The sequence below is a fragment of the Chanodichthys erythropterus genome, chromosome 21 (genome assembly GCF_024489055.1).
Source record: "Chanodichthys erythropterus isolate Z2021 chromosome 21, ASM2448905v1, whole genome shotgun sequence".
In the NCBI taxonomy this organism is placed as follows: Eukaryota; Metazoa; Chordata; class Actinopteri; order Cypriniformes; family Xenocyprididae; genus Chanodichthys; species Chanodichthys erythropterus.
Window position 1 is genome coordinate 40,780,810 of NC_090241.1, and position 19,738 is coordinate 40,800,547.

Here is a 19,738-nt window from a genome sequence, read left to right on the forward strand (position 1 = left end):
GGGTGTGTGATATATATCATGTATGATAATTAGGGCTGCCCTCAACTAAAATGTTGTAGTCAAGTCATCTTTATTTATATAGCGCTTTTCACAATACATACTGTTTCAAAGCAGCTTAACAGTGACAATAGGAAAATTATCAAGCTAGTCGACTAGTTGGTGTTCATTTATGTGATTAGTCAACTAATCACTTGTGTATATTAATAAGCCATATAAATCTTAATGAGCCTTTAATTGCATTTAATACATAGCCTATTCAGCGCCCAAGCGCACACATAAAGCTTGCAACAGAGCACCGGCAAAAGTAATGATTATGAATGTGTTGTGAAAAAACAGCAAGGAATCTGTCTAAACATTTTAATAATTTATTGATAATGTTTTCTGTGTTTTTGGCTGCAGAGATGAAGTCTCACCTATATGCATGCTTCAGACAATTACATCCATTTGAATTAGTTGACAATTGCTTGACATGTCAAGCTTTCTATAGATATATAGATATATTTCTCATGTCTGTATAAAGTTAACCATATAAAGTTAACTGTCATGCAATAAGCATGCTAGTATTCAGCTTTTACACTCCACACAAACACTTGAATGCACCAGATAATAGCACACGAAAAATTCTCAACTTTTTAGAATGCTGCAAGCGCACTGCAGGTCATGTGACAAGAACCAACTGATCAGCTTCTGATGCTACTGGAGCGCAAGCGCTTTGAAAAGGAGAAAGCGGTGTGGCCACGCTTTCCACGCATTTTAGACGCGATATGTGGACGGCCCCTTAAACTGTCAATGTAGATGCATCTAAATGCCAATTCAGATGCAGCTTCTGTTTCCTCTGCATTGCAAAGATGAATTTTGTTTAAACTGATTTCTTTTGATTGTAACAGCCTTATTGTGTATTATTACTCTCGTTGAATTTGATTATGGGTAAGAATTTTACACACAATATGATGTATACTTTTAATTAGGTTAAAAATGGCTTCAGTCAGTGGCAGTCTACCGACCCACCTGTCTAACTTAGCTTTTGGTCCTCCTTTCCTCTCAGATCCCAAAAGATGAGCATATTCTACGGTTCCTGCGTGCACGGGACTTCAACATAGATAAAGCAAGGGAGATCCTTTGTCAAAGTCTGACGTGGAGGAAGCAGCATCAGGTGGACTACCTGCTGGACACATGGAGCTCTCCTCAGGTGTTGCACGATTACTACACAGGTGGCTGGCACCACCATGACAAGGGTGAGTGAGCACAGTGATGCCCATTCAGCTAAAGGTATTTGTCAATAATGCATAGCCAAAAAATACCAGCATACTGATGTGAACCGTTTATTCATGACAGTTCATAAAATGTATATCTTGAGAGATCCTTTCAGTTGCATTTACAGAATTATGATGTTGCCGGTTTTATGACATGCCTGATTGTTCCATACAGCAAAGCATACAGCTAAACTTAGAAATGCACAATAATTTGGTCACACTAAAAGCATATTATTCATTCTTTTGAGAGATTTCACATACAAATATTCATAATGGATTGACATTTGAGAGCAATAGCACCAGTGCCACCAAGTTCTACCGAAAGTGGCACTAGCACCTGATTTGGTAGTGCTAGGGGGATTTTTAATCATGAAGTTAATTTAAGTTTCAATTTTCCTTAAAAGTAACTTTTATTAACAGCATGTGCAAAAAGGTAATGTGCAAAAAAATCATTTTATAGGGAAAATGGGCTGATTTATCAGTCTAAATAATTTCTACTTTGTTTATTTAGTTTTTCTCTTTCAGGGTTGCTGCACTTTTTTTAAAGTCAAATTTAAGGCTTTTTAAGACCTGAAGAAATAAAAATTAATACTAGCATAGTAGCCTATACATTATGGCTGTTACCAGTCAAATTAAATCATTATCAACAAAATCCATCTTTGCAATACAAAGGTGACACAGAATGAGTGGAATTAATATATTTACACAGCATTTACAATTTGTCTACATAAATTTAATCCAATATTATATATTTAAATAAATTTTTCTAATTTTAACTTTTTAATTAAATGTACCTTAAATATGAAACTAAACTAAACTGCCAGTAGGTGGCAGCAAGTCACTGTCTTAATGAGTGAGTGAGTCGATTTGTTCAAATGACTGATTCATTCAGGAACGAAGCTCGGATTCATTCGTTCTAAACGCAGATTCAGTCAGAATAACAAAAACAAATACTTCAAAATACTGGCGATGCCATTGTATTTTTTTAAACGGTAGTATCGTCGGTACCGTAAGGAATGTTGTATGTGCGGCAGGTACACTTCAATTGAACATGCGTGCCTGCAAAAACATTACAAGAGACTGCCGTTGACTGTCTGCTGTGCCCTGTGTAGTAAATGCTCTGTAGAATTAGAGCCTTATTTTTTCCTGATACTTCAGTTAATTTTGCAATGAGATAAAGTTGCATTGCACGTTGTTGTTCGCAGTGCATTTTATCTGGAAAAAGGGTCTGAAATTCACTTAATTAACATCATAAAATCTTTATATAAGAATGAATTCTCACAGTTTTTCCGTTGCTCATTTGACCACTTCTGGAAAAGATTAAATAGTTTGTTTCTAGAAACATCTTTGTGAACACGATTCAGACAAATGCAATTCCATTCATCAATAAGCTATAGCGGGTTTGCACTCGGTTCTTATCAATCATATCAATCGTGATTTTATAATTATAAATGTATTATATGTTTTAATATACATACTGCTCTCCAGTCAGGGTTAGATATTTCAAGATAGGCTGGCAAAAATGCTCCTGATAGTTTGTGACACGAGCAAGAGCGCTGTTTTTGTTTCGTTTCTAAATGAATCTGTTTTTGAACAAATTGGGCGAGTCACTGACTCACTAATCCTTTCATTCGTCCATTTGTTCCTGAATGAATCAGCCGTTTTGAATGAATCGGTTGAATGATTCATTGACTTAATCATTAACACTTGCTGCCACCTACTGGCGACTTTAGTCTCCCATCTAAAGTAGGCCTATTCTATAATTTTTTACCATCTAAAAGTAGTTCTATTCTATCATTTTTTTTTTCCTGCCAACAGTTTTAGTTCTATATTCAGATTTTTATATTTGAAACATTAATATCATAACATTATTTATGCAATTGTAATTTAAGTGTAAATGCATAAATGCTACATCGTAATGTCAGTTCATACAGCTTCTGTGCAGTGCTAAGATGAATTTTGTTTACAATGATTCATTTGATTGGTAATAAGCCTGTTATGCATTCTCATCAATGAAGTATTCAGAGAAAAATCTGGTCTGTTTTCATGTTTTTATGAAAGTTTGGTTCATTTTGTATACTTCATGGTATCGCGATACTACTTGGTATCATGATGCTTCAGCTGGTATAGTATCGTAAGACATTTTTATGGTATCGTGACAACCCTAATAACTACATCTTATAATATGATATAATGACAAAAAAAATTTCGGGGCAAAAAAATGCCTGTGTATCTTGAATTTTGAGGGCATATAACTGCATGCATAGCTACATCACGCTGAATAAGACGAGTAAAGAAAACGCGGTAGCTTATTAAAGGAATCACCCTTTATTTAAATATATGAACAGAAAATTGCTGTTAACAGGTTAATATAACATTTCCCATTCCATGACTTGTAAAATAATCGCAACTTACTCTCTGTAAAATGGCGTTATCCGCATGGTGATGGACACAGAGGTGGGTAAGAGGTTGATGGTGTTGCCACCCTTCGCACTGACTGTAGCTAGGCAAATCCTGCGGATTGGGCTGTCTAAGGAGACGAAAAACTCCCATACTGTCGAGCTTATTTACTTTTTTCGGGTGTGGTCAGAGCCTCTCACTCTCCCGCTCGGAATAGCTGTGCGCTGGGCGTCGTCTTCTTGTTTGACAGGTGTCAGCGTTAAGGTGCAATACTGGTGGTTATCATCAATACCAATATATATCGTCACACCCTAAGTTAACACGATATCGATATTTCATGCTTTGAATATCACGGTTATCGTCAATACCAGTATATTGCGACACCCCTAATTCACAGCTTCTTCAAGGTTGAAGTTGATCTGAGCTCTGCTCTGAGCAGGCAACTTTCCCCAAAACATACTGATAACATGTTATTTTCTCTCAGTGAGAGGTACAGAGGAAAATAGATGCTTTAACATGCATTGAAGAAGTCATTCAAATAATTTAACAGAAATATAAATGTTTATATATATTGAAGTGGCAGTGGATTCCAGAATCCATCCCTTCAGTCCCCCCTTTAGGCCAAATGTGGGGACACACATTTAACAATTTAGGCCGCTTTAAAATTTTTAAAAAATTGCTGACCTATGTTCCCCTGGTAGGTTAAAATGGTATAAAATAAACAATAGGTTTAACCTCGAAGGACTTAACTAGAACAGAATATTCTACAGAGCACATAATGCATTATTGACCTTCAGTCCTTACACATAGTTGTCTTTACATCAATCTTGGTTATTCGGTTTATCATCAAATTCCTTGACTACAAAACAAATACATATTTATTTTCTGGAATCCGGGCTAAACAAGTAAGCACTATTACTGCATTCCTGGCATGGGCCAGACCCTCAGTCACTCCTCAGATACTAAATACAGACATTGCCTATAATCAAAAACACCAGGATATATACACTGGTTTTTAGAAAACTATAGTTTCCAATTCATTATATAATACAAGGAGATGGATCGTAAATCCAATCATTTCATTACCCTTGTAGACAATTTTTATGATTAAAAAAAATTGTGGTCTAACTCAAAATAAACAACGAAAAATAAATGACCCATCATAATCCATCTAAATATTTTTAAGTTTCTTAAATCATTGTTCAGTTTACAGTCTTTAGACATATCATGTACCACCTTAATTGTAGAACATCTTTTAAATCTCTTTTTTTAAACACCTTTTAAAAGTAAGGCAAGGCAAGGCAATTTTATTTGTATAGCACATTTCATACACAATGGTAATTCAAAGTGCTTTACATACAGAAAAAGAATAAAAATAGAACATAAGGAATATAAATAACAGTAAAAACAGATAATTTTGATTTAAAATGATTTAAAAGTCAGAATCATGATGATACATAAAATATATAAAAATACATTAAAAATGAAATAAAAACAGGAAAAGAATTTAAAGAATAAAAAGATAATACGTATAAAATAAAGTGCAAACAGTTCGGACATAGCACAGTGCTCAATCAGCAAATGCATAGGTAAAAAGATGTGTTTTGAGTCTGGATTTGAATGTGGCTACTGTTGGAGCACACCTGATCTCTTCTGGAAGCTGGTTCCAGCTGCGGCTGGCGTAACAGCTAAAAGCAGACTCTCCCTGCTTTGAGTGAGCCCTTGGTATTTTTAAGTGTGTTGATCCTGATGATCTGAGTTATCTGTTAGGTTTATATTCTATGAGCATATCTGCAATGTATTGAGGTCCTAGGCCATTGAGTGATTTATAAACAAGCAATAGTACTTTAAAATCAATTCTAAATGCAATTGGAAGCCAGTGCAAGGACCTGAGGACTGGTGTGATGTGTTCATGTTTTCGGGTTCTGCTCAGAATCCTGGCAGCAGCGTTCTGTACGAGCTGCAGCTGTCTTATGGTCTTTTTGGGAAGACCAGTGAGGAGCCCATTACAATAATCCACCCTGCTGGTGATGAAAGCATGAACAAGTTTCTCTAAGTCTTGACTGGAGACAAAGCATCTAATTCTTGCAATATTTTTGAGATGATAATATGCTGATTTAGTTATTGTCTTTACATGGCTACTGAAACTCAGGTCTGACTCCAAAATCACACCAAGATTCCTGACTTGATTTTTAGTTGTTTGACCCCTAGAGTGAAGGTACATGTTCACTTTGAGAACTTCATCTTTGTTTCCAAACACAATGACTTCAGTCTTTGTTTAACTGAAGGAAGTTTAGGCACATCCAATTTTTAATTTCATCAATGCATTGACACAGGGAGTCAATGGGGCTGTAGTCGTTGGGTGATAGGGCTAGGTAAATCTGGGTGTCATCTGCATAGCTGTGATATGCAATTTGGTTCTTTCTCATTGTTTGGCTCAGTGGCAGCATATATAGGTTGAACAGGAGGGGTGCAAGTATTGAACCTTGAGGGACTCCGCATGTCATGGATGTCCACTCAGACTTATGGTCACCGATACTCACATAATAACCTCTCCCTTCTAAGTATGACCTGAACCATTTAAGGACCATCCCAGAAAGTCCAACCCAGTTTTCAAGCCTGTCAAGAAGAATGTTGTGATCGACCGTGTCAAACGCAGCACTGAGGTCAAGTAGAACCAGCACTGATAATTTACCTGTATCTGTGTTTAGGCGAATATCATTTATTATCTTTATGAGTGCTGTTTCTGTGCTGTGATGCAGTCGGAAACCAGATTGAAAGTTATCAAAGTATCCATTCAAGCTTAAGAACTTGTTCAGCTGATTGAAAACAACTTTTTCAATGATCTTGCCTATGAAAGGAAGATTTGAGATTGGCCTGTAGTTGCTCAATATGGTGTTATCCAGATTGCTCTTTTTCAGGAGGGGCTTAACAACTGCAGTTTTCAGGGATTTTGGAAAAGTCCCAGAGAGAAGTGAGGCATTTACCACTTCTAGGAGATCTGCTTCTAAACAGTTTAACACTCTTTTGAAAAAAGATGTGGGAAGTGTGTCAAGGGAGCAGGTTGATGTTTTAAGGTGCTGTACTGTGTCTTCCAAAATTTTACCATCAATTGCTTCGAAATAAGACATAATAGCTACTTTCTGAGGTTGTGATCTGATCTGTTTTACCCCAGTGCAGCTCAAGGATGTGCTGATCACCTTTCTGATATTATTAATTTTCTCAGAGAAGGAAGCAAACTCACTACATTTGCTGTCTGAGAGCATTTCACTGGGAATCTGACTTGGGGGGTTTGTTAGTCTCTCTACTGTAGCTAAAATAGTGCGGGTGTTGTTTAAGTTTCTGTTTATAATATTTGAGAAGAAGGTCTGTCTAGCTTTGCCTAATTCCACATTGAAAGCATGAAGAATATCTTTATAGATGTTATAATGAATTTCAAGTTTTGTCTTTCGCCACATGCGCTCAGCTTTTCTGCATTGTCTTTTCATATTTTGCACTGCTGTTGAGTTTCTCCATGGTGCTTTTTGTCTGCCACTTTTCTTCCTGACTTTTACAGGAGCAATGTTATCAATAACATTCTGTACTTTTGAGTTAAAAGAATCAAGGAGAAAATCAACAGAGTCTGCAGATATGCTTGGTGTTAAAGATATGGACTTCATAAACAGTGCACTAGTGTTCTCATTTAGTGTTCTCATAGTGTTCTCGCTTTTTGACCAAGACAGATCTAGCTTCAACAGTCGGACAGATCAATATTTCAAAGAAAATACAGAAATGATCAGATAGCGCTACATCCTTAATGACAATGGATGAAATGTTTAGACCCTTACTGATAATTAAATCTAGAGTGTGTCCACGATTGTGTGTAGGTCCATGTACATGCTGAGTCAGATCAAAAGTATTCAAAACAGTTATGATTTCTTTTGCCATATTGGATTCTGCATTTTCTATGTGGATGTTAAAGTCCCCAGTAATAGCAAAACAGTCAAACTCTGAGGAAATTGCTGATAACAGTTCTGTAAAGTCCTCCACAAAGGCTGGAGAGTATTTTGGAGGCCTGTAGATAACTATAAGTAGAATGCGAGGAGCACCTTTTAATACAATACCCAAGTATTCAAAAGACAAGTAATCACCAAATGACACTTGCTTGCATTGATAGACATCTTTAAATAGAGCAGCTACACCTCCACCTCTCCTAACAGCTCTGCAGACACTCATAAAAGTAAAGTTAGGAGGGGCTGTTTCATTCAGGATTGTTGCACTGCAGCTGTCTTCAAGCCATGTTTCATTTAGAAGCATACAATCTAGGTTGTTTGTGGTTAAGTCATTGACTAGAAGTGATTTGTTTTTAAGTGAGCGTATGTTTAGAAGTGCTAGCTTAACAATCTTACTTTCTGTCTCTACAGTAATCTTAGTTTGACGTGTAATAGGTAGCAGATTAAATGGGTTTGCCAAACGGTTTGAAAAGGCCTTAGGCTTTCTATAACGTAATAAAACAGAAATAGAGAAAGCTGCAGACACACTGGGTTCCCGCTTGTTCTGTAAACATTTGATAAAGTCACTGTTATCATAGCGGGGACCTGACACACATCACTGAGAGCTGTTATCGGTTGTTTTTGATTCACCTAGAACAGATGAAGGAGGGTGAGGGCGCTGGCGTTGTGGCAGTGGCCGAAGAGCTCTCACAGGAGGAGGGGGAGGTCGAGGTCGAGCTGGGCCCACAGGCTTTGGTGGTTTCGGGGCTTGACGCTTTTTTGTTGATATCTGGGGGCTCGCAGCAAAAGAGTGGGAGAGTTTGGTTCCAGCGTACACCAGTTCCTCCATTTTCTCTGAGAAGCACAGAAGAGGGGATGCTGGAGAGAGGGATAACGTGTCCGGTGAGAGGGGCTGTTGCTCTGGTGTTACCGGAGGCTGTAATATGTTGTCCTGGCTTCCCTGGCTGTTTTCCCGAAAGTCGTCCTTGGGTGCTGAATCTTGGAGCAGTTCTAATACGTCACTGTCTCTCGGTGAGCTCTGTGGGCAGGGCTCAGTCAAGATTGTGTCCGTGAGCAGTGGTTGTTGTGGCTGCGTGGTGTTATCATTGACCTTGTGGGAAGTGTCAACCGCATGTCCATTCAGCTGCTGAAATTAAGTCCTGTGGTCAGTTGTACTCTGTCCAGGTGTGTTTGTGCCATTCAGGTTGAGTGGATTTGCACACACTGCTGAAGGATGATTGAGGCAGAAGTAGATATTGTCCTTTAGCACTCTTGAGCCCAGTTTGTTTGGGTGCAGGCCATCATGAGTGAACAGTTGTCTCTGACTCCAGAACAGATTGAAGTTGTCGATGAAATTCAGTCCTTTTAAGTTGCAGGTTTTTTTGCAGCCATGTGTTAAGTCCAAGCAACCGTGTAAATCTATTTGTTCCTCTTGCTGGGAGTGGTCCACTGATGAACGACTGAACTTTTAGTCTTTTAAGCATTTCAAAAAGTTCATTGAAATCCCTCTTAAGGAGTTCTGGCTGCTCCTTCCGAATATCATTCTTCCCCACATGAATGATTAGTCGATTTGCAGTTTTATATTTCATCAGAATGCTCTTAAGTTCCCTGTTTACATCAGAAACTGTTGCTTGTGAAAGGCAGCATGTAGTTGTATCCCTGCTGCTAATGTTTCTGATAATAGTCACCCACTATCAGAGTCCTGGGCTCGGCTGCTCTCTGAGCTGAGTGCCGCTGACTGTTCAACCTTGAGCGGCAGTTAGCATCGGTGTTAGCTGCTGGCTGATTTGATCTGTGTCCGATCATGTTTGGGGATTCCTCACCCACATTAGATTCCTCACCCACATTTATTAACACTTCAAATCTGTTCTCCAGATGTATTGGCGGTAGTAGGGAGCTAGTGTTTGGGGTAGAGGATGCTACTGCATTAATATGTGATACTCGTGACAATCTGATGTCTCGAGTGCCTTTGGGTCTCGCTCCCTGTGTGTGCCATCGATTAATATGCTGATCAGTTCCGGCACTGAGTACGGTCTGTTTAGGGCCATAAATAAAATAATTTAGGGGTAGAAATAAAAGAAAACATTTACATGACCATAACCATTTCAATTATCCTTTTCAATAAAACATAGAATTGTTACTTTTACATAAACCTAAACTTTTGAATTTTAAAACATTTCATTACAAAACTTTAATCAAAATGAAATAATCAACAAAACATATAAATTCAATTATAGTAACAATTTATTTGTCTTGACTGACATAGTTATAGTTATCATGGCATCACTGTTAATCATACTCAATGCCTAATTATTTTTAATCTGAAACTCAATTTTCACCACATTTCACAGTACTCAGACCATGTCAACAGTACAGCATTCGAAATCAAATAATTTAAGACTTCCTTTAAATTCAGTTTTAAACTCAAATGTCATGTCAATTATAACTGCCTAGGCCAAATGACCAAAATCTTAACCCACTTATTTGGCAGTGATCTTTTTCATCTCATTAGGCTTGTCACTGCCTGTCATAAACATAAACACAAATGGACATATATATATATATATATATATATATATCTCTTCCATATCAATTATAAATTATGCAAATTTGTACTATAAGACATTATCAATTTCTTTAAAGCTGTTTTTGAAACAGTTAATAATTTCAGCTGTTTATAATTTTGTCACTCTATCCCATCAAATTGTTAGTCTGCAGATCTAAAAATATATTATCGTTACTGTCTCATTCCCACTTATCTCTGTTGTTTTGCAGAAACCAAATTATTGTTTTTCTCAAATCTCAAATCCCTAGGTTGCACAGACAGCCTAATAGCTTCTTTCACCTTCAACCATTATTACATAAATTGTATTTCTTTAGACATCTAATGTCATGCATCCATTTAATGGATAAAAAAATAAATAATACAATTTTTATCAGTTATATTCACTCCTCTGTTTGTTTGCCCACCGGCCTTCCATAAACTTGAGGGGGTTCTCTGGATAATTTACTAGTGACTTAGCCAATGTGTCACTTTGTCTCTGCCGTCAAATCTTATAACATTTATGTTTATCATTCTAATCAAACAAAGAAGACAATGTTTAAATTTAGACCCTCAGTTGAATTTAGACATGGTTTTTTAACCCATAGATGGCAATCTTCAATTCCACAATTCCAATTCATATATGTAGTGATTTTTACTTTGTCCATCCAAGGACGCGAAGTAAAATAGGAATTGGTACTCACGTCACCGCTGACGTTGTGATTTTGGATCACACGTCTCTTAAGGTGTGGTTATGAGTACATCAGATAACCACTTTCCCCCCCTTTCCCTAGTTCAGGGCACCAGTCCGTGTCTTTCACTCTCTACAGGGGCTTTCATTCATTTAGAATTAATGTAAAGTGGTTAGCTGCTTTATCTGAAAGATTGGTGAAACCGCTAACTTGTAGAGCCTTTTCTGTATTATCAGCACAAGGAAGACACAAGTGTAATAAAATAAATTTTATTAACAGAAGATAAACAAAAATAACTAACACAACTACTAAATGAATACCATGAATGATAAAGGAATAAAGTGCATAAGATAGATAGAATACAAGTGATTAAGTTGAGTGTGGCTATGGAAGAGTTACGTTATCTTAGGAAAAGATAAACTGTTTCTCTGAAAATAGTAAGGTGGAGAACCTTATTATGCAACAAACAAATAAACGAGAGATTATTTGTTATTGACTAACATCAGCTATATTGAATCTAATAGGAATTAGGAAACTATATACTGATAATATACAACAATGCCAAGGTCTCTGGAAAGAGGTTTGGTTAAGTGATATTTACGTTCCACTTGGTCGAGTCCGATGACGGTGACGTCTTCCACTGGTTGTGCTGGGTGACAGTGCAGTGGGGAGAGGAGCCAGAATCTGTTTCAACAGTCTTGAACACGAAGCTCTGTGGGATGCTGATCTCCTAGAGCACCAAAGGGTCCTAAAATCTGGAACACGCAGATGAGGCCCTGGCGTAGGTGCAGAAGGTCCTTAACAATCTAGAACACGCAGACGAAGGTACCTTGAAGTGAAGGTTTGCTCTCCTGAGCTTAACCTTGTTGCAGATGTTGTCACTGTCTCGCTGGACTGAAACTTTGAACATAGTGTTGGTTAATGTCTCTTTCCTCAAAAGCTGGAGGCTTAGAACGTGGTCGTCTCTGTTGTTGTCTCTTCTGGATGGACCAAAGGCTCAGAACGGTATATCTGTTAATGTCTCACTCCTTACGGAGTTGAGACCCAGAACCGTGTATCTGTTGTGTCTCCGCTTCGCAAGCCGGGACTCAGAACAATATCTGTTATGTCTCACCCGATGGGAGACTCAGAACGCTATATCTGTTACGTCTTCCCCCTTTCAAGGGCAGACTCAGAACCAGGAGTGTCTCTAGAAAGGGTACCTTTATCCCTTTCCGATGAGGAGGAGATTGCATTTTGGCGCATCTCCATTCGAGTGCTGTGATTGGCTGCTGGCATCAGAGGGGACACACAGAGTGTGGCCCACCCTTCTCTCCCCTGTGGAACTCATTTGCATGAAGCACAAAGTTGGAAGTCTTTACAGTGTCTTTAAAGTTTACCAATGCATTTCTCACTTTCCAAACCACCACCAGAATACCTTTGGCAATATTCTAAACAAATAGAGACTAAACATGATGGAAAAAGATTGAACTGTCATTCAATTGTACATTAACAGCTGAATTTGTATCAGATGTTGCACTACAAATAGCTGTCACTGAGCATACTTATTTCTGTGAATAAGTATGAAATAGATGTGTAGTTTGCATCAGTCCTAAGGTTTTCAAAGATAGTTTTTAATGGATTTGGATGGATCTTTGTGATCTCTCTTTGTTTCACCCATTGCTGCTAAGGTGCCGAGGAATTTTTATGGCAGTCTCTGGCCAACTTTAGGAAGTAGTGACTAGATGGGTGAAGGGTAATAACTGCCTGTGGACCAATGAGAAGTCTTGTCCTTCCCAGGCTTGGTACAAGAGGTCTTCTTCTTACCCTCTGAGAGAGGTCTGGATGTTGTCCTTCCATCTTTATCTGATGGCGTTGGACAGTTTGTTTGTTAGGCCACCAAGATCCAATCAAAATGTAGCAAACCTTTGTCCACTGTTATGGAGAGAGAGAGGGGCCTGGCCGTAAACTGGGCCCTGGAATTCACTACATATAAATGTTCTTAAACATACTAATCTAGAAAGTAATTAAAATCAACATTATAAATGACAAAAGTCATAATTACCATTAGCAGACAGAGCTGGATATCCAATCCACTTAAAGCTCGTCCCATGTTTGTCTTTTCATAAGATTCAATCCGAAATATCGGCTTGTCAAAATTTGTTGTTTCACTTAACACATCTGTAATGATAAAACACTCATTCCAGAGGTTAATGACATATACACAACTGAGGACAGAATAGTTTCCCCAAACTAACAAATACAAAACATAAAGTTCAGCTACTCTCACACACACACTCACACTAGACACATGAATATGAACCGCTTATTGTCAATGTTTGCTTTTGGTTTTAAATCTAAAAACATATTTAAACTTAACATTTTTCCTGTAGGTTTTACTCTTATTCAGTCTTGCATGTCTGGGTTGTTTTGGTTCTAATCTCATTGTTTTAAACTTTATCAGGCTGATAACAGACAGACAGAGTTCCATCCTTTCCTCCTCTCAAGCAGTCTCTCTCCCTTACTGCACAAATAATCTTTTCAACGGAATCACAAGTCTGTAACTTATACAGAATTTAATATTAAATTACTATATAAAACCCTTGGTCATTCACAAAGGTTAAAATGTAAATGTTTAACTTTCAAATAAAAACCATTATCACCATCTAAAATATGTTGTGCTAGTAGCCATGTTTGAGGTTATCTTTAGTTTATATGCTGAATGCACTTATCTGTCTCTTGAAACTTCAAAATCAGTCTTTATATTTATCTATCTTTATCTATTTCTGTGATGCAAAGTGTCTGAACAATTATGTTACCTCTATGGCATTTCATATAGGCTTTTAGCTTAAAAGCATGCACATTTGGAGAAATATTGGTGGATTCTTATGTTTGTCAATTTTCTATCCAGAGGAGTAATATTTATTCAATATTTATTGTCATCACTGTGAGCGCTGGATACTGTGTTTTCAATTCATACTTGCAGCTGGAGGGCGCTCTGTGCATTTTTAGTCCACAAATTCATCTAAAGAAGAACAGGAACTAGGAACTAACAGCACGTCTTCTAGAGGTCACTAACCATGGCTTTAACATCCAGGGGCCGTATTCACAAAACATTTTATCTTTACCACTAAGAGTTCTCCTAAATAGCAGTAAAAGTTCTTAGCTAAGAGTTTTCTCTTAAAACCTATTCACAAAGCTGCTGAGACCAACTTTTACTAAGGAATTGAATGAAGTCTTAAGCTAAGAGTAAGGGCGGGGTTGACCTCGTTGCTATGGACTATACACACAGTGATTGGCTAATGAGGGAGGAGTCAGTGATTTAATCACAGAAATATTGTTGAATGAGGTGTCATGTTTCCATATTAAAATAAAGGTTTAAAAATACAAATGTCGCCCTATTCAAAATAAAATGTTGCCATATTGTTGCCATAAAGGTTTTAAAATATAGGCTAAGTGTCACTAATTAAACTATTATATACAGTTTATATATATATATATATATATATATATATATATATATATATATATATATATATATATATATATATATATATATATATATATATATATATATGTATATATATATATATATGTATATATATGTATATGTGTGTTTGTATATGTATATATATGTATATGTGTGTGTTTTTTTTTTTTTTTTTTTTTTTTTTACTCCATTCAAACATTTGTAAGTGTGAACTAATGAAAACCACTGGCACAGGTAATCAGACGATCTTTATTTAATTGTTAAATATTTTGGTAGCACTTTATTTTACAGTACGTGTACTTTCCTGGTACATATATAGTAATTATGTTGTACATACAGGTAAAAGAGTGGTAACACAAGGTACTTACCTGACATGTATGTACATGGGAACTAATAAGAAACACTGCTGTGCTTTCCAATGGTACATACATGGTAACTACTTTGTACCTATAGACAAGTGTTGGGTAATAACAGGTGCTTACTTATAGTGTCCGTATATGGTAACTAACAGACACATTACTGTACTTACTAATAGTATAGTATAGTACTAATATTTTGTACTTACAGACAAGTGTGGGTAATAACAAGAACTTATTTATGGTAACTTGTAAGACACATTACTGTACTTACTAATTGTTTAAAATGCTTAAGCTTATTATTGCAAAGGTTAAAGAGCTTGGTAATTCCTATGTAATGTTTATGTACAAGGATGCACTTTATTTTACAGTCCTATTTCCATGTACTTACTATGAACGTACTAGTGAATATACTAGTTAGTTAATGTGTAAGTTACACCTGGTAAGAGCTGGTAATTCCTATGTAATGTTTATGTACAAGGGTTCACTTTATTTTACAGTCCTATTTCCATGTACTTATTATGAACGTACTAGTGAATATACCAGTTAGTTAATGTGTAAGTTACACCTGGTAAGAGCTGGTAATTCCTATGTAATGTTTATGTACAAGGGTTCACTTTATTTTACCGTCCTATTTCCATGTACTTACTCTGAACGTACTAGTGACTATACCAGTTAATTACCAGTATACCAGTTAATGTGCAAGTTACACCTGGTAAGAGCATATGTAGCTTTCAAAGACACAAAACGTACATTTTTGTAAATGAAAATGATAATTTTATTAAAAATATAAGATCAAAACGATATTTTGAGCTGCTAATCCTACACCTACCTTTAAAATAACCCATAAACATTTATTAAAACTCCGTACTGTTTTAAATAAAAGAAAGACAGACAAACAAGCGTAATCACAACAATTTATTTATTGCGAAAATGTCGTACCAAAAGTAGTTCAAATGATGATGAGTTGCAGTCGCAGTCCTCTCTGGCGGTAAACGATATTTTTTTACAGAGCAGAATATGATGAATCCGGCTTCTCTACATGAAGGCGCGCACTCATTCAAATGTCAATCCACTGAAACACGGCATGTCGTAATCTGTGACGAAGCAGGTGAGAGCCAATGAGCGTTTGATATCAGTGCCGTAAACCATGTCGTAACGCTTCTCGAGGTTGGCGCTACTTTCAAATTTAAATTATAACGAGCTCAAGCTTTGACTGTGACATCGCTGCTGAGAATGAAGATGAAGATTTATGGATAAAGGGCTGAATTTGGATCTGTTCCTTACAAACATATGGATTCTAAAGATATGGAGTACAGCAAACAAATAAAATGGGTGTGATTTGTGAATATATGTTGTGTTTTGATGTATCTTATGGTTGTATTGTCAGTCGCTGCATAGGAGAAAACATCTTCTGTGTCTCACAGCTAACAAACTAAATATTACAAGTCACGAACAGAAATGTTATTTCATATTAAGTAGATGAGTAAACTGTATTCAAAAAATGTGACTGAAAACATGTATTGATATGACAATTGAATACATACAACAGATTTAAAACATTAATCCCATTATTTTATTACAGGGGAATTCATTTACATTCAAACTTTACGTTACATGGTTTATTATTGCTGTTAATACGTAATGTATTTTTTTGTGTGTATGAAAACGTATGTGTGGTTAAACCACATTTTATGTAAAAATACACATGTATTCTCATGAGATCACGGTAATTCCTATGTAACGTTTATGTACAAGGGCTCACTTTATTTTACAGTCCTGTTTCCATGTACTTATTATGAACGTACTAGTGAATATACCAGTTAATGCGTAAATTACACATTACTTAGGGTGAGGTATAAACATGGTTCAAGATACGTCTTGATGATATACTTTTGCGGTTCAACTTGCCTAATCTTTACAGGACAATAATTCACTTAATAGGGGTATTTTGATGACATACATACAGATCAGTAACACTACTGTAACTTGGTAAACTCAGTTGTCATGTGTCAAAAGCCTTGCTTAAACGGACTACTGGATAAGTATTAACACTATGAAGTGCTGTATAGTTACTGCAGTGTATCATTTTGGTAAGCACATTTGTCTCACAGTAGTTAAGTGTCTATTATTTGTGTCCACACTTGTCCGTGAGTACAACATAGTTACCATGTATATACCACTAGTAAGTGCCTGTTATTACTGACAATTGTCCAAAAGTACAACATAGTTACCATGTATATACCACTAGTAAGTACAGTAATGTGTCTTACTAGTTACCACACATAAGTGCCTGTTATTACCCACACTTGTCTGTAAGTACAAAATATTTACCATGTACATACCAATAGTAAGTACAGTAATGTGTCTGTTAGTTACCATATACGGACACTAAGTAAGCACCTGTTATTACCCAACACTTGTCTATAGGTACAAAGTAGTTACCATGTATGTACCATTGGAAAGTACAGCAGTGTTTCTTATTAGTTCCCATGTACATACATGTCAGGTAAGTACCTTGTGTTACCACTCTTTTACCTGTATGTACAACATAATTACTATATATGTACCAGGAAAGTACACGTACTGTAAAATAAAGTGCTACCAAGATTTTTTTTTTTTTTTTTGCCGTCTCATCGTAGATTCAAATCTATAAATCAAAATGTATTGCATTTAGGAAGAAAAGGTTCAGCACCCAAGGCTCTGTTGCTATTGCCTCAATGGTATTCAGTGTCTTTGGGTGGATTAGGACTGTTTGTGATTTGGTCTTACCCACGTAAAAGGCAACGTTCTCAGGACCTTACACAATGTTCCCTAAAAGTTCTCAAAAGGTGATGACATTTCTGAACCTTTACAGAACATTCAGGACGTTCCTAAAACGTCCTCTTTTGGTAATGAAAGTGCTGCAGTTCAAGGTTCCTTAAATGACTTTAGGGGGACATTCCATTTTGGTTATTTTATGGTAAAAAAAAAAAGAACGTTACAAAGAGGACATTTGGGACATTAACAGAACGTTCCCACATGGTCCTCTGTTGATCATTTAATAACGTTCCCGATATGAGTTTAGGGGAACATTCCATTTTGGTTATTTTATGGTCATGCAAGAACGTTACAAAGAGGACATTTGGGAAGTTAACAGAACATCCTATAGTAATAGTACCCTCAACATTCCCAGAACGTCCTGAATGTTCCCTGAAGGTCCACCAAATAACGTTCCCCAAACCTTAAAAGAACTCCACATCGTGACCGTCTCTGAACGTTCTGGGAACGTTACTAGGTGACAGGTTGTCCTGCTAAAAATTTTACAATCCCAGAACATTCTCAGAGCGTCCACTGGTATTAAGAACGTTGTCTAGTAACGTTCCCAGAACGTTTAGAGACGGTCACAATGTGGAGTTCTTTTAAGGTTTGGGGAACGTTATTTGGTGGATCTTCAGGGAACATTCAGGATGTTCTGGGAATGTTTAGGGGACTATCACTATAGGACGTTCTGATAACTTCCCAAATGTCCTCTTTGTAACGTTCTTGCATAACCATAAAATAACCAAAATAGAACGTTCCCCTAAACTCATATCGGGAATGTTATTAGATGACCAACAGAGGACCATGTAGCAACGTTCAGTTTAATGTCCTAAATATCCTCATTGTAACGTTCTTATGTGACCATAAAATAAACCAAATTGGAACGTTTCCCGTAAAATCATGTAATGAACCTTGAACTGCAGCACTTTCATTATCAAAAGAGGATGTTTTATGTCCTAAATGTTCTGTAAAATTTCAGAATTTTTGTCACTTTTAGACAAAGTTGCACAAGAACTTTGCCTTCTGTGTGTGTGTTTTATAGAAAATAATAAAGTTTGAAGTCACCGTTATAGAGTAGAGCATTTGCTTTAGATGGGCTCTTGATTTTTGCTATTTAATTATTAGATTTTCTTTGGCTGCTTTAACTTTTCAAAACACATTTGTTATAGCAAAAGATGCAGGAGAAAGTCTGATCAGATGAATTTGGTTGTTTAGTGCTGATGATTCACTGGTCTTCTCCAGAGTCTAAACTATGAGTGTGTTAAATGTCAGTTTTGCATCAACTTTTTTTTCCTCTTTTTTTATTAGTAGTTTTTTTTTATATATATTTTATACAGAGTTTTGAGCAGTGTCTTTTAGACTCACACAGACATCATGAATCAGCATGTGATCCTCAACAATGGTGACACTAAGAATCTTTTTTGTGTGACTTTAGTAGCTTGTTTTGTGATGTTCAGAGTTAATTTGTTTATCTGAAAATTTTGTCACCATTGTTGAGGATCATACGCAGAATCTTGATGTCTGTGTGAATCTACATGATGCTGTCTGAATAATTTCTGCATAAGGATAAAAACTTTCAAAGAGGGACAGGATCTTATGCATTATCATATGTATACATAAAAGAAAACACAATATTCAAAAATCTGTGAATAAGGCCACTGTATGATGATCAAATCAACAACAATGACTAAGCATCCAAACCCAATTGATCATATTTATTTTCTCACAATTTTTTTATAGTAACAAATGCTTTAGAAAAACAGTTACAACAATTGGAGAAAAAATAGTCAAATTGTCAAGGGTCAGGAGCCCAACTAAAGCAAGTGCTTACCTCCGTAACGGTGTTACGTGTTTGATGAAAAAATTGGGATGTTCTCATAACATTTAGGTGAGACAACTGTTTCAAGGTGTGGTGCAGACCAAAGATGAAACAAACAGAGCAGTTTTAAATGATTTTACTTTGGCGTTATGTTTTTACAAATAATTTAGAAAAATATGAAATGAAGAAAATATAATCATACATAGAAGAAACAGGAGCGTGGCCCAAATAAAAGAAATAAACAAAATAAACCAATCCTTACAGATAACCTCTAAACTAACTAACAAAAGAAAAATGTGAAAATAAAACCGAAATCTTCAGCGTGTACGACGCCCAAGCTAAACTATCATAATCTACAAACAAAAATACATGGGTGGTGCGACACTCACAAACCTGGGCTAACATAGTATAAATTAACCTAATCCAAACCAAAG

General features: G+C 36.4%; 1 protein-coding gene across 8 annotated transcripts in view; it reads left to right on the forward strand.

The window, feature by feature from the left end:
• The window catches only part of si:dkey-237i9.1 (SEC14-like protein 1), a 281,973-nt gene that overhangs the window by 76,992 nt on the left and 185,243 nt on the right, over positions 1-19,738 (forward strand). For all 8 annotated transcript variants that reach the window (XR_010893428.1, XM_067373417.1, XM_067373418.1 and 5 more), the window contains one exon: positions 1,046-1,235. Coding sequence is in view for 7 of the 8 variants with exons in the window: in XM_067373417.1 (XP_067229518.1) it covers positions 1,046-1,235 (190 nt within the window). In the remaining variant the exon portion in view is untranslated. The remainder of the gene's footprint in view (positions 1-1,045; positions 1,236-19,738) is intronic.